The sequence below is a fragment of the Chiloscyllium plagiosum genome, chromosome 30 (assembly GCF_004010195.1).
Source record: "Chiloscyllium plagiosum isolate BGI_BamShark_2017 chromosome 30, ASM401019v2, whole genome shotgun sequence".
Lineage (NCBI taxonomy): Eukaryota > Metazoa > Chordata > Chondrichthyes > Orectolobiformes > Hemiscylliidae > Chiloscyllium > Chiloscyllium plagiosum.
The window spans coordinates 30,241,550-30,257,530 of NC_057739.1; the positions used below are offsets into that span (position 1 = coordinate 30,241,550).

General features: G+C 39.3%; 1 protein-coding gene across 4 annotated transcripts in view; it reads left to right on the plus strand.

Moving 5' to 3' along the window:
• The window catches only part of LOC122564861 (LIM/homeobox protein LMX-1.2), a 200,329-nt gene extending 195,624 nt beyond the window's left edge, over positions 1–4,705 (plus strand). For 3 of the 4 annotated variants that reach the window (XM_043720224.1, XM_043720223.1, XM_043720222.1), the window contains exon 9: positions 1,025–4,704. In XM_043720224.1, coding sequence (XP_043576159.1) covers positions 1,025–1,182 — 158 coding nt within the window. In that variant the 3' untranslated portion in view covers positions 1,183–4,704. Of the gene's footprint in view, positions 1–1,024 lie in introns of all 4 variants that reach the window. The other variant, XM_043720221.1, reaches the window with a different exon arrangement.
• Positions 4,706–15,981: the final 11,276 nt, after the last annotated feature.

Consider the following 15,981-nt stretch of genomic DNA (forward strand, 5'->3'; position numbering starts at 1 on the left):
CATCACTTCCTCACGTTCACATGAGGGGATGAGCAGGAGTTGTAACTCTTCATTTACAGCTATATTAAATCTCTCCTTCTCCTTCTCTGCTCTGTAGAGAACAATCCCAGCTTCTCAAGTGAAATATTGATTCCTTCATCTCTGGTAATGCCAGAGAAACGTGGACCTAGCTGAAAGCCAGGTTCAGCTGCATGCCCATAAGCAAGGGCATTACAATTGCTGGAATCAGAAATTACTGGAAATACTCAGCAAGTATGGAGAGAGAGAAAAACAGAATTAATGTTTCAGGTCATGACCAATCAGTATCTCTGGTCAGTCTCTGTTACATTGTGACAGAACTCCGATTAGGAAAACCTCTTCTCTATGACCTACTTGGAATTTGAAGCTTAATTTCTCCTCCTTTCCAGCACAGTAGTGAGGAAAAGTACTGCTATATTTGAATATGTTAATACCACAAATAGGGGAAGATTCCCTCTGTGCCATTGAATCCTTTTGTAATGAACATATTTGCAGATTCCTTCTGCTTCACATGCAAATATGTTCTTTGCAAAAGGATTGCATTGGATTCAGTGGTATAGAGGGAATCTTGCCTTTCGAATAGGTGTTGTTCTGCATACCTTCCCTCAATGTAATTTAAAAAATGGTAACATTTTGGTCTCAAGTGGAACCATAACATTAATCAGTGTGATGTCAATGTGTACCAGTGCAAAAAGGAAATACTGTTTTCTGGAAGTAGTAGTCTAATAATGTACCCACATATTTGAAAAAGAGCTCTCTTCAAGAATGTATAATTCTATGTTCCTCCATATGCCTACACTGACACAGTTGAAATATCCCTGTATTTCTTTTTTCTCATTTTCATACATTATTTATTATTTATCAATTGCTTTTTGGATTTCTGTATTTTATGAGCATCCAAGGACCACAAAGAAGTCATGAAGCCTCATTAAAAATGAAAATTCATCATAGCACCCTTTAAGTGATTTAATACTGTCAATTAAGTGCTTTCATTTTGTGATTTCAGGAAATGACTCCCTCTTCCACGATATCGACAGCGACACCTCCCTCACCAGCTTGAGCGACTGTTTTCTCGCCTCATCAGAAGTTAACCCCATGCAAGCTAGAGTGGGAAATCCTATCGACAGGCTCTACTCCATGCAGAACTCATATTTTGCTTCGTGAAAGCAGCAGGACTTTAGAAGAAATTTGATGTATTATGGTGACTTTAAATCGGGGGGAGGGGGGGTCAGGGAAGAATGGAAAAACTAAATAAAGAAAACTGTACAGCCATATATTACCTTATTCTTGCCTCATAATGAACTTATCCACTATTTCCCATGTGGCCGAGAAACTGACAGCAAGAAGATAATGAAAGTGACACACAAAAAGACAAATTCAATAGAATTCAAATCAGCACATCAATGAAAGCACCGGGACATAGAGACTGCAGCTGCATTCCATTGTTTCAATGTTTTTATACAAATACTCCAGAACTTATTATTCTTAAGCATATACATCAACATTTGGGGATCTCATCTCAGCCTCTTCCCTGCCATTCTCTGTTTATTACTTGTTTTGGTAACAACTGGATCTCAAAAATATTTTACATGACCAATTCTCCATATGCTCAATGTAAAAGAGGTTAGAAAATGTTATTTTCACCTTAGTCAGATACATATGCATAAAATAGCAAGTAGACTAATTTGTTCTGAGCTCCCTTGTGTTTTGCATGAATCATCTCTCTAGCAGGGTAACTGCCAACACTTTATTAAGCTATAAACTGTAGTGCTTAAGTTTGCACTGCCATTTCCTTTCACAGTATTTGCTGCTTATGGCTGGAAAAAGATTTCCCCATTCTACAGTGCGGAATAATGCGTGACTCAAGCTGTTGTCAGCGCCATCACGTGAGTGCCAAGAAATGGGAAAATTGTTTGCAAAGATGGCTGTTGATAATCTGCCAAAATTGACGACCAGAATTATTTTGCACCTTGCTATTTCAAAATAAGTTAGCGATTAATTGGCGTAGCTTCATGCAGTTTAGCATGTCAGACTGGTTTTCACTATTACGTTGCTTACATTGCTGTACATCATGTAGGTTCAAATATGAAGCCCATGTGCAGCCATGTACAATGTTAAATTAAAGTCTTCGTAAATGGAAGTGGTTTCAATGCCCAGCTTTAGGTTGTTTAGTGGAAGTGGCAAAGCATCCCCCAACCCTGATAAAGAAACCAAAGTTTTGCTTTAGAAAATGTACAATGAATGAAGTTCTATTGTGGTGAAACTTACCTCCTGATCACAATAACTAATTCCATTAACAAAATTGCTCAGTATTCAACAATGATGAATATGTTGATAAGAGGAGAGATATTATGCAATATTGAGACAAGAATTGACAAATTGTATAAAAGCAGAGACATGAAGCCCCTCTCCCTCCCTGCTCTTTATCCATCATGTCACCAAATAATTGGGATTATAGAGATAGTGTGAGAAATCAGTCCACATTTACTTCACCAATATTACTGTTTTATATTAGTGTATCACAGTATCCCTGTGGTAAATACTTAGAGATTACAAACCAAAGGTAATTGTTGAAAGCTAACCTCATCTTTTCAAGTCAAAATATACAAGAAACATTTGACCTATAATTCAACTGGGAGCCACTTGTTCTCTAATATTAATTAGACAACATAAGCACCCCAGAAACAAAACATATTCCACTGATAGAGTTCAAAGGTATGAGAGTAGGAGTACAAGTACTGTTACCATCATTTGTATCATGATTCATCCCATCTAATGGTAATTTCTGTTCTTTGACCTGATAGTTCCAGTAAAAGAGTAAGCCTGAAAGCAGCCTTTGACCTTTCTGATTTTGTTCACCTCATTTTGGGACTGCCATGGGACAGTATGATTGCTCAAGTGAGGATAATGTGCTTTAACTGAAGCAATACTTTAAAGCGAAAAGTAAATTGACAAACTCCTGTCAGGCACCCTTAGCATTTGATGTGTTCACTCAGACAGCATGCCATTGATTATACAATTGGGACTTGGAAGGTTGTGGGTCAAGGCAACTGCAGTTTATTAGTCTTCCCATACAATGATTGCTCTCTATAGGTACCTGGGGAGGAAACCAGCCTCTTTACTGTATGCATGCATCAAATTATATAGTAATTCCATTGTCATTCAAAGTGAATTTTCTATTGAGGAAAGCAGAAGGAACAGTTTACAGAATGATGATTGATTACGCCAATATGTTGAGAGTTCCGTTAGTGCTGCAGTGACTATGTTCACATAAACTTAACTACTAATAATTTGGGTTGCCACTTTTTGTGATTCCATTCAGTATGGTAAGCTGGTTTAAAAAGCATATTTGTTTAAAGAATATGCCTTCAAATCTGCAATATTTTACTTTGGATTATAACCTTAAACCTGAAACTGTTTGATATGAAGCAGTTTAAAAGATATATTTCTTGACCAGTTGTTAAGAATAGTAGAAACAAAAGCACAAATTAACCAACACATCAACCACCAAATGTTTTTTTTTTACTGTCAACTTCCTCGCTTATGTATATTTGTACTTTAATGCCATACGATTTTTGGAGATTATAAAATTGTCCACTATTAACTGATACTGAAAAATGACTTGGAATACTGGAAGAGTCAAAAAACAATATCAACAAAGTCTTGAAGTGCATAAGTCCATTCAAAGCAAGTGTAAAATGAAAATGATTACTAAGTTCACTGAAGAACAGTTTCTCTGCTCTTTATTAATTGGTGTATAAAACTGGATGGAGTACTGGATATTACTGTCACCTACATTCCCATGGCTGAACTTTGAAGTGAAACCATTCCGGGAGGGTCATAACCCGAATATGTTCTGCGTCTTAAACAAAAACATGAAAATGGGAATAATATAAATTCTGTATAAAGTTATGTACAGTGAATTTTCTTACATTTTGGTGTACCCCGTAGTTTAGAACAAAAGACAAGCAAACCTCTGTCTCCTTTATTGAAGGTTGTCCATGATTTCAGTAAGGCTGTATGTATTGTACATTTATATATTCTGTATTTATGTTAGACTGAGTGTAGAATTTTTATAGTTGTGTCTGCTATACTTGTCACCAACTTGCAAACAAACCCATGCTAAAATATGTAGCATCTATGACTTTTCTTTTGCAACATTATTTAGTGACAGCTCTGGTTTCTGGATTCCTCCCTTGCCCCTCCTCACCTGCGTCAGGCATGCGACTTTGCATTTGTGTGTAGAACATATTTTATTATTTAAATTACTTGTTATTTTTAAATTATTTATTAGTGTTTCTCAAGTTCATTTTTGTGGCATTGTTAAATAAAAGGAGTTTTTGTACAACCTCTTGCTTTACAATAACCACCTCACATTGTTTTGGCATATGTAACACTGCATTCTCCAGTAATTTCTCTGTATATGTTACTTCCGGGTAACTTTATAGTTGCTCTCACTTACCAATTACCGTGAAGCAAAGAGATTGAAATGTATTTATATGACAATTAAAATTAGTTTCATCATCCTAGTGTCTAAACTATGGAAACGTTGTATAATAAAGAAAAAAAAAGTTCACACTGTACAAAATGATGTGTTTGAAAATATAATGCATAAAAAAAACACAAATTAAACCTTGGCTGAAACTTGTAATCGCGGTGATACTCGTTGCATTGGTGTTCTGTAAAGTCGCCGGATTGGTAAATGGAAATTGATTTATCTAACACAGCTGTGGAAGACAAAAAAGGTGTGAAGTAAGGAAATTTGACTGCAGGTAAAAATGCCTCCACCAAGGCTTTCAGTCACTGCCGTTGCTGCACCTGGGTTGTTTAAAATGGGTCAGACAGCTTAGCATTCAAAGCTGCGGCTCGCACGTTCCGTGGCCTTTTCACTAAATTGTAAATCTGATTATCAGCTGAACAGATGAGTTCCAACAGCTCTTCAAAGATTTGTTTTAACGATCACTGCCTTATCTTAATTCCCGATTTATCTATCATTCTGCTGCTGTGGGGCTGATCTTTTTTGATAAAAGCTTGTCAATCTTTATGTACTTTTTCACAGCTTTTCTACCCCCGGACCCGGTCTACCTTAGTTTTCAGCCTGACGAGAGAGGAGGATTGTGTTTCTTCCAAGTGATGGACTTCACTCCGATTGTCAGCATCTCTTGACTGGATTTGAGTCACGATTGACTGCAGCAGAGAGAGGCCGGGCAGTGTTGTTACAAAGTCTCTCTATCTGTCCAGTTGACCAAGACATGGTGATTTTTGTTTTCATGGCAAACGTTCAAAGATAAAAGGCAAGAGGCAAAGTCTGTAGCAGAGTGATCACATACCTGTGATAGGAATGGGCTTTGCTTGTTCGATTGAATAATACAGATTGATTTGGATTCTTCACCAATTCTGTCTTGCTACTCTCTTCCTAGATTAAGAGCTATAGAGTTTGAACCTCAGGCCAGAAAAAAAACATTTTCTTCAAACTTATATCAACCAATTTGGATTTCGAATTTAAACCAGGCCCTTTTATATCCCTGACAGCCCGAAGACTAGAAAGAGAAGCCAATAATGAAAGATGAAGGGGAATATTTCATGTTAAATTAACCTTGATTTTATTTATGAAGCAACTAAATATGACTATTTTGTAATAGAGAGCATGGACAATTCCACAGTATTGTGCAATGTGACTCTGGAACAGCTCTTGGTCTGTATTGTATTATATTCAGAATAGGGTGTTTGATTGCAAATTTGTTGATCAGGAACACAACTCCTGAAACACAGATTATGTTTTCAAACATTTTGAGCTAAAGTTGTTGCAAGGCTGTGTTTACTGCTGAGGGCGGGATATGCTGGAACTGGACAGCATTTAAGTGTAAAAGTATTGTTCTTCGAGAAGGTATATTTTGAGTTTGTTGCTATAATTATATGTTGCCATTGCAGAGTCACTGGGCTTGTAATACAGAGCTCCAGGCTAATGTTCTTAGATGGTGCCATGATAGTTCCTTACCTTTGACTTGTCGTGTTCCACCTGCTCCAGACATGTCATAGCACATATGAACAAGTTCATAAAAAAATCTGTTTACTTTATCAGCAATCTTGCTGAAGATTTGGAAAGGATCTGATCTTCCTTGAAAAGCTGCCCAACCTGATTGTCAACATTCTCTGGTTTTATTCAGCCTTTAACACCTTTAATTTTGTCACTATTTTCACTGGTGCTATGCATCCAAACACAAAATGTTGTTAGTGGTTAACATTTCTTTCATGAGAAAGCACAAAACCAACAATCAGAAGATGGAATATGATCAAAGGTCCAAGAAGTGAAATAACTACTACTAATCGATCTTGTCATACCCCGTGCATCAAAATCCATTTCAAAGAAGCTGTTAACTTTCAGTATCATTCAGTATTTGGCTGGCTCAGAGTAAGCATTCTTGCCCCTGGGCAGAAGGTCATAAGTCCAAGCCCTGCTCTATAGACTGAATAATCAAGGTTGGGATTTAGGTGCTGCTGAATTACATGGGTTAAGCACTCTTGTGGTTGAAAACAGAAATTCTTCTATCAGTTGCATAACATTTGCAACACAGCAGCAAGCCATTCAGCCAAATTGGTCTATGCTGGTGTTTATACAAAACGTGAACTTAGAGTCATAGAGATGTACAGCACGGAAACAAACCCTTCGGTCCAACCCGTCCATGCCGACCAGATATCCCAACGCAATCTAGTCCCACCTGCCAGCACCCGGCCCATATCCCTCCACACCCTTCCTATTCATATACCCATCCAAATGCCTCTTAAATGTTGCAATTGTACCAGCCTTTACCACTTCCTCTGGCAGCTCATTCCATACACGTACCACCCTCTGCATGAAAAAGTTGAACCTTAGCTCCCTTTTATATCTTTCCCCTCTCACCCTAAACCTATGCCCTCTAGTTCTGGACTCCCCGACCCCAGGAAAAAGACTTTGTCTATTTATCCTATTCATGCCCCTCATGATTTTGTAAACCTCTATAAGGTCACCCCTCAGCCTCTGATGCTCCAGGGAAAACAGCCCCAGCCTGTTCAGCCTCTCCCGATAGCTCAAATCCTCCAATCCTGGCAACATCCTTGTAAATCTTTTCTGAACCCTTTCAAGTTTCACAACATCTTTCCGATAGGAAGGAGATTAGAATTGCATGCAATATTCCAACAGTGGCCTAACCAATGTCCTGTACAGTTGCAACATTTTGTCCCAACTCCTGTACTCAATACTCTAACCAATAAAAGAAAGCATACCAAATGCTGCCTTCACTATCCTATCTACCTGCAATTCCACTTTCAAGGGGCTATGAAACTGCACTCCAAGGTCTCCAGTCTGAAAAACTGAACAGTCTGAATTGTTCAGCAACACTCCCTAGGACCTTACTATTAAGTGTATAAGTCCTGCTAAGATTTGCTTTCCCAAAATGCAGCACCTTGCATTTATCAGAATTAAACTCCATCTGCCACTTCTCAGCCCATTGGCCCATCTGGTCCAGATCCTGTTGTAATCTGAGGTAACCCTCTTCACTGTCCACTACACCTCCAATTTTGGTGTCATCTGCAAACTTACTAACTGTACCTCTTATGCCCACATCCAAATCATTTATGTAAATGACAAAACATCCAGCACCGATCCTTGTGGCACTCCACTGGTCACAGGCCTCCAGTCTGAAAAACAACCCTCGACTATCACCCTCTGTCATCTACCTTTGAGCCAGTTCTGTATCCAAATAGCTAGTTCTCCCTTTATTCCATGAGATCTAAACTTGTCGAACGCCTTACTGAAGTCCATATAGATCACATCTATTGCTCTGCCCTCATCAATCCTCTTTGTCACTTCTTCAAAAATGCCAATCAAGTTTGTGAGACATGATTTCCCACACACATAGCCATGTTGACTATCCCTAATCAGTCCTTCCCTTTCCAAATACATGTACATCCTGTCCCTCAGGATTCCCTCCAACAACTTGCCCACCACCGAGGTCAGGCTCACTGGTCTACAGTTCCCTGGCTTGTCCTTACTACCCTTCTTAAAGAGTGGCACCACATTAGCTAACCTCCAGTCTTCCGGCATCTCACCTGTGACTATCGATGATACAAATATCTCAGCAAGAGGCCCAGCAATCACTTCTCTAGCTTCTCACAGAGTTCTAGGGTACACCTGATCAAGTCCTGGGGATTTATTCACCTTTATGCATTTCAAGACATCCAGCACTTCCTCCTCTGTAATATGGACATTTTGCAAGGTATCACCATCTATTTCCATACAGTCTATATCTTCCATGTTCTTTTCCACAGTAAATACTTAATTTCTTCTCATTCTACTTCATTTCACTCTGTCAGCATAACCTTCTGATACATCCTGATTAAAACTTGTCCCTCCAACAACACCACCACCCTCCCTGCTCTTTGATTAAGAAGAGCAACAGAAAAGGTGGTGAACAAGCTCTCTTTACATGCCAGAAACCAATGGTTCATTGCAGAATGGAAAGTGATCTAGTTTTGTTAATTCAGAGGTAATAAGAGATCCTCCTGAGAGCTGTGTCCAATATCATCAGGTCTCTGGAGGTTCGTCGCTTTATACCAGAGAGTGCAATTGACAGGAGGACTGAAGAATACCAGCTGTCAGTAGAGTGTCTGTGTAAAAACACTTTAAGTAAGAAGTCAACTAACACTTTTCATCTTTAAATCAGTCTTAACCTTTCACCAGTGCATTGGACGAGTTTTATCAGAGGAGAACTGACCTATCTTACCTTGTTCTCATATACATCACCATTTCACCAATGGATATTGAATAGTAGCACCAACACAAATGCCAAATGTTTGGCAATCCATAACTTATTTTCGGCACACCTCTTTTTGTCTTTTCCTTTTCGTGTTCCAATCAAACTTCAGGTGAAAAATGTGATATGTCAACCTGCATTGCAAACTGGTATCTATTTGAACAGGTTAAACCTTGCCCTTTGCATAAATAGATTTAAACCAGGTTGCATAATCCTCTGAATCACAGCTTGCATGTAGCAGTGGAAAATGTAGATTAACCCTTGACCATGACGATTGGGAGCAATGGCAGTCCTGCTTTCAGCTGCCTAGGCTAGAACCTTGGAAACCTCCTAAAGACACTCCTTTAGACCTATTGCTTTGGCTGAGTTTCTGTCACCTGATATCTCTTCCATGGCTCAATAATAACTTGTTACTGTAAAAGACAAACTTAGGAAATAATGACAGAAGATGCCTTTATAGATATAGACATACCCAAAATAATCACATTTCCATCTCTTTTTTAATGACATTTTATGTATTATCTCACCATTTAATAAATATGTAACCTTTGCATGCATTAGAATCCCATGCAGTTTCTAAATGAAAATTAATTTGCTGAATAATTAATCATTCAAATTATAAAGGAAAATGAGTAATGGTGAGGCCCACTTCAATGTGATCTACACAGGCAACTTTGAGTTAAAAGTTGCAGAAGGCAGGCTAATATAATATTTCACTGCCTTCATCGTTGAGATTAGGTAACTATGCTAATGTATTTCAAAGAGATTCAATTTGAAACACATGAAACTTTCAAGAAAAATGTGAAAGTTGAGCTTAACTTGACAAAAATCTGATGCATCCGGGAAATGAAATAAATCGACCCAATTCAACAGCAGGAAGAGAAACAACAAAGGTGGCCAAAGGAAGGCTTGGGTCTTTACTCTGTTGTCAAGAAAGAGACAGAGAATGGCAGGAGTTGGTGCCTTCTATCTGGAGGTTAGGCTGAAGAGATGTGAGGGGCTTGTTCCTGGCATGTCTTCAGAGCACATGTGATACTGGATGTTAGCGGGGAACACACCAGGAGGATTAAAATAAATGCCATTCATCTATGCCACAAGCATCTTGATCTGTCTGTTTGGGAAAGGTTTTCATGCACGATACATGATCATGGAGAATATACAGATCCTATTGGTTACCACTTCAAGTACATTCTTGTTACTAAAAAAGGAGAATTGTAGCCTAATGCTGGAATAAAGTCAGACCTTCATCTACCACAAGTGAACACAGCACATTTTATTGTGACATAACTTACAAAAATTGCCTTGAGCATTTTTCTGTCTGTTTTGTGTAGAGTGATTGGTTTTGCATCTTATAAGTGTTTAGCATGTGGAAAATACACAAGACACTTGAAAAAGAACAATTGATTGGACAAAATAGCTACTGTCTGTTACACAATTGTTGATTAGCTTAAATGCAGAAAGGAGGAGGCCTAAAAGTTACAAACCTGGTCTGTATTTTGGAGGAAAAATCACCAAATCAAACAAAAAGTACCTCAACAACACCAGCAGACTTGTTGAGTGTTTCCTCCCTGGAACTAAGTTCATTCAGCAAGACAGTTCCAGAATACTTCAGGGTTTCAACTTCAAGTCTGACTTTGCAGCCCATGCTCAGCTTTCTGATCACTGCACGAAGCACTGGAGCTCTCCCCCTGCTGTCCACACCACTCATAGTTGCACTTGCACTTCCTCCTAATACATCTGCCTCCTCCCAGCCACAGATTGATTCCCCTACTTCCCAAGAATATAGTTTAGAAAATAAGCAGGAAATAGGAAACAAAAAGGAAGAACGTGAATTGACATAGCACCTTTCATCACCTCATCAAGAAAGCCAAGAAAGAACTATTGAAGTGCATAAAGTGTGACAGCCAATTTGTATACATAGCCTTCTATAAACAGCAATGTAATCATGACTAGCTAATTTGTTTTCAGTGATGTTAGTTAAGGGATGAATATTGGTCAGGACACCGGACAGAAGTTTCCTGTCCTTCTTTGCATAGTTTCATAGGATATTTTATATCCATGTGAGAGGGCAGTTGGAGCCTCTGTTAACATCTCATCCAAAGGTTGGAATTGCCAACTGTACAGCAGTCTCTCTGCACTGCACTGAAATGTTAGCCTGGGCTTTGTGCTCAAGTCTCAAAGCTGAGACTTTAATTAACAACCTTCTGATTGAGATGCAATTTGTTGGTATTGATAAAAGTTAAAATTCAGCTTTTGATGGTTGTAAAATCTCAACTGATTTACACATGTCCTTTGTTGTAGGAAGCTGACTGTCCTGACCAGATATTCACAACAACATGGTTGACAATTCGTTTTTCTCTGAAGTGACCAAGACACCCTTGATGTGTCATATTTAGCATAACTAGGAATGGGCAATAAAAATCAACCATGGTTCCCACATTCTGAAGAAGAAATTTAAAAACCTAAAACGTTGTCCACACAGAAGGCTATTGCACAAAATATGGAATTTCGGGATTGAAGGTAATTTAGCAGTTTGGATCAGAAATTGGCGAGCTGAAAGAAGACAGAGGGTGGTGGTTGATGGGAAATGTTCATCCTGGAGTTCATTTACCAGTCGAATGCCGCAAGGATCTGTTTTGGGGCCATTGCTGTTTGTCATTTTTATAAATGATCTGGATGTGGGCATAGAAGGATGGGTTAGTAAATTTGCAGATGACACTAAGGTAGGCAGAGTTGTGGATAGTGCCAAAGGATGATGTGGGTTACAGAGGGACATAGATAAGATGCAGAGCTGGGCTGAGAAGTGGCAAATGGAGTTTAATGCAGAAAAGTGTGAGGTAGTTCACTTCGAAAGAAGTAACAGGAATGCAGAGTACTGGGCTAATGGTAAAATTCCTAGCAGTGTAGATGAACAGAGAGATCCTTGGTATCCAGGTGCATAAATCCTTGAAAGTTGCCACCCAGGTTGATGGGATTGTTAAGAAGGCATATGATGTGTTGGCATTTATTGGTAGGGGGAATTGAGTTTTGGAGCCACAAAGTCATGCTTCAGCTGTACAAGACACTGATGTGGCCGTACCTGGAGTATTGCGTACAGTTCTGGTCACCGCATTATAGGAAGGATGTGGAAGCTTTGGAAAGAGTTCAGAGGAGATTTACTAGGATGTTGCCTGGTACGGAAGGAAGGTCTTATGAGGAAAGGCTGAGGGAACTGTAGCTTTTTCTTTGGAGAGAAGAAGATTGAGAAGTGACTTAATTGAGATGTAAAAGATAATCAGAGGGTTAGATAGAGCGGACAGTGGGTATCACTGCCTGGATCTGTTTTTCCCATCTATACTTACCTTCAAGAAAGTAATGGTCAGCAGCCTTCTTGAACCAAGGCAGTCCATTTGGCACAATGTCATTAGGGACGGAATTCCAGGAATTTAATCCAGTGAAGGATCAGCAATATAGTTCCACATCTGGAGGATGACTGACTTGGAGGAAAATCAGCAAGTGTTGGTTTCCCCATGTATCTACTGCCCTTGTTCTTCTAAATGGTAGTGGTCACAGGTTTGGAAGATATTGTCAAAGGAGCCATGGTGAATTTCTGCACACTGCCGCTACTGTTCATCAGTAGTTGAGGAGTGACTGTTTGTGGTTGTAGTGCCAATCAAGAATGCTGCTTTGTCCTGGAAGGTGTTGAGCCTCTTGAGTTTTGTTGGAGCTGCAATCATCCGGACAAATAGGGATAATTCCATCATAGTCCTTATATGTGCTTTCTAGGTGATGGAAGGGTTTAGGGAATCAAGAAGTGAGTCACTCACAATTAATTCATAATTACTGACCTACTCTTGTAACCATAATATTTATATGGCTTTCCCAGCTCAGTTCTTTTTCAATGGTAATGCCCAGGAATATTGATATTGGGGGACACATTGATGGTAATGCCATTGAATTTCAAGAGGCAATGGTTAGATTCTGTCTTGTTGGAGATGGCTATTGCTTGGCTCTGTGTGGCATGAACATCATTCGCCACTTGTCAGCTCAAGTGGGACCAGGTCTTGCTGCGTTTGAACATGGTCTGCTTCAGTATCCAAGGAGTCACAATGGTGCTGAACATTGTGCATTCATCAGGGAACATCCCCACTTCCGACCTTATGATGGAGGAAGGTCATTGGTGAAGCAGCTGAAGATGCTTGGGCCTCACCCAGAGGAACTCCTGCAGAAATAACCTGGAACTGAGATATCTGACATCTAACACCCATGACCATCTTCAAATAGGCTAAGAATAATACCACCCACCATCTGACTCCAGTTTTGCTAAGGTTCCATGACGCCATACTTAATCAAATGAGGCTTAGATGTTAACAGCAGTTGTTCTAACCTTCCCAAAGTACTCAAGGGGCTCCCCACCTCATTCACTGTTTCCTTCATGATCGCTGCATCTGTCCTGTGAACACTCTCCAAACCCCAACCAGGAGCTCACTTCCTTCCCTCATTCTAATCCAGCTCCAGCCTCTCACTTACCCCATACTTACCCTCAGTGTATTTCCACCACAGCTGCTTTGTCTTGGATGGTGTTGAGCGTCTTGAGTTTGTTGGAGCTTTATTTATCCAGACAAATGGGGATTATTCCATTACACTCTCACCACCAGTCAGTGTTCACTCTCCCCACAACTTATAAAGGATTCATCTGAAACAATTCTGTTTCTTTTGCAAGTTTTCTCATTGGCAAAATTTCTTCTAGTTTAATTGAGTGATCCGCCAGTTGTATTGAGGTCAAATGGGTTCATCTTAATCAAGGAATTGTGTAAATGCACTATTCCTAAACACATTGGAAAGTTACATTTAATTGCTGCACTGGGAATCTCTTTTTCTCTCCTTTGCTAAGGTGTATTTTATCAGAATTGTGATCTAGATCTCCTGCCTTCTGCTAATGGATTAGTAAGGTTTAGAAATTGCAATCAGTCATAATCCATATCAAGAGGAGAGTCCCCAGAGAGACATGCTAAGAAATGTAAAGACCAGTACATACAGTTAGGCAACATTACACATCTAGTTTAATTTTACCTCTAATGCAACATGCTTACAATTAGCCCCCGTGGTGACTGCAATTTATGTGAAGTGTATTTTAATTTTCCCAGGTTATCTCTTCCTGCCAGCTGGTAGCAATGTAGCATTATGGTTTTCCAGTGAATGAGCCATCTTTAGTCTAATGACAGGTTTAGAGACCAGAGCCTCTCATCTTTGAAACCTGGCTTCCATAAAAATGATGTCCTGGGAAGGAAACAAATGGGATTTCTCCAGGTTTACTATGAGGACCATCTGGCTGGATGCTAAGACTGTCTGGAGCACAGCTCATGTGACTCCTCCCTGTGAATGAGTTGACTAAGTAAGAATAGACATGTAGTCTGTAAGGAACCATTCGCATAAAGATGTTTTCCCTCAGGTCTTATTTGAAGGTTACGCAGAAGACAGTACTTTATCTGTACTAAAATCTAATATGTTGTGTGCAGAGGGAGGAAGCAGCCACCTGGTAGGCTGCAAGAAGATGTTCATTGCACTGATGCAAGCGGATGCCAGAAAGATTGATACAGTTTGAGTCTCCGAAACAGCAGAGTAATGATCAGTACCTACAATAAATGTCACAAACCTGAGTATTGTGTCCTGGCTTTCTTTCAGTTCAGCGGATTGACTGGCCAGGGATACAGCAGTCAGGGCTCATTACAAGTGCTTTGATGCTCAGATGTGTGGCTATTATTGACAGACACTTTGTAAAGACCCTGGGGGCTGAGGCTAGACCAAAGAGAGTATTACTCTGTATTGGTAGCATATGCCCACCACCTGGAATTGTAGAACATTTCATGGCAGTCCTTAATCATTATGCAACATAACTTTTTCTGAGGTCAAATGCTTTCAGTCAATTTATTGTAGACACCATCTAAGTATTATGTTCCTAATAAGTTTGTTTTGAGGAGTTGGTGTACAGTATGGAAATGCATGATCTATATGAAACCTTGCCATATTTTTCTGCAAATTAAAAAAAAAGCAGAAACAGAGACTGTCAATTGTTTGATGGTGTTCTACGGCCTCCACAGATTAGAAGCATAATAACTAAGCTACATATAGACTCCCTCAATGTGCAAACTACAGGCTGAAAATGACCTACTGAGCTATTCTCAGTTGTGAGAAATATCAGTCCAGCTACGACAATTGACTCAATCTGTGTGGATTTTTTTTTTAAAAGACACTAACCTCTGCTTTTCTTTTCAAAAGCCCATGTGAGTGTACTCTGCGTTCAATCTTAGAACCTGTTAGCAAAACCAAGAAAACAATATTTGTCTGATGGAAGGTCTTCCCAAGAAATGGCACAGATTGTTAACCCATCAAACCTCAGAACAGATGTGGCACACAAGTGTTGAGTGATTCAGATTAAGCTACCCCCAGACCAGCAACCAGACCTAGAGAGAATGCTGATTTGCTTTTGGATCTGATGATGCCTTTTGAAAACATTATTTGCAGCTAATATCAGGAGGACAGATTTCTGATGAATTTTCTGACCTGGAATATCTGGTCAGTGCAGAGCAAGCGAAATAGTATTGATTCAAAAGGTAAGAAACTTTACAGACCATTTCTGTTTATTTATTAATAAGGGGAAATATTTCAGCTTCAAATGATCTCTTCAATGCTGTTTAAAATGGATTTGTTTAGAGACGGTCCTTCAATATGACAGATTGTGTCATGTTACTGAATAGACTTTACTAAAATAAACTTGTTAAAATATAATGGTGGCCCAAGGAGGACATTAAGCTTTCATAAGTTCACATGTCCAAAAGTACCCAATGATTCTGTCTTGGGTTTTTTCCGACAGTCTTTTCTGTTAATGAGTTTGATGCAACAGGAGGACGGGGTTAATGACTGTTCTATCATTGGAACATTACAACAGAAAAAATTAAAATTGTACCAGCCTCATGTGACTTCGTTATTGACTTTGAAATTATATACTAATAGTTGAACCCTCTAGAGAAATGCATTCAACCACAGAAAGGACACGGGGGTTTTATAGGTTTTGGTACTCCTGGTTTTTTTCAATGATGCTTCACTAATCTTCAAGTTACAGTTTGACTTTCATTATCTGTGGTATCTGCTTAATCCTGGCTGCATTTCTTTAACCTGGTACAACTCACCT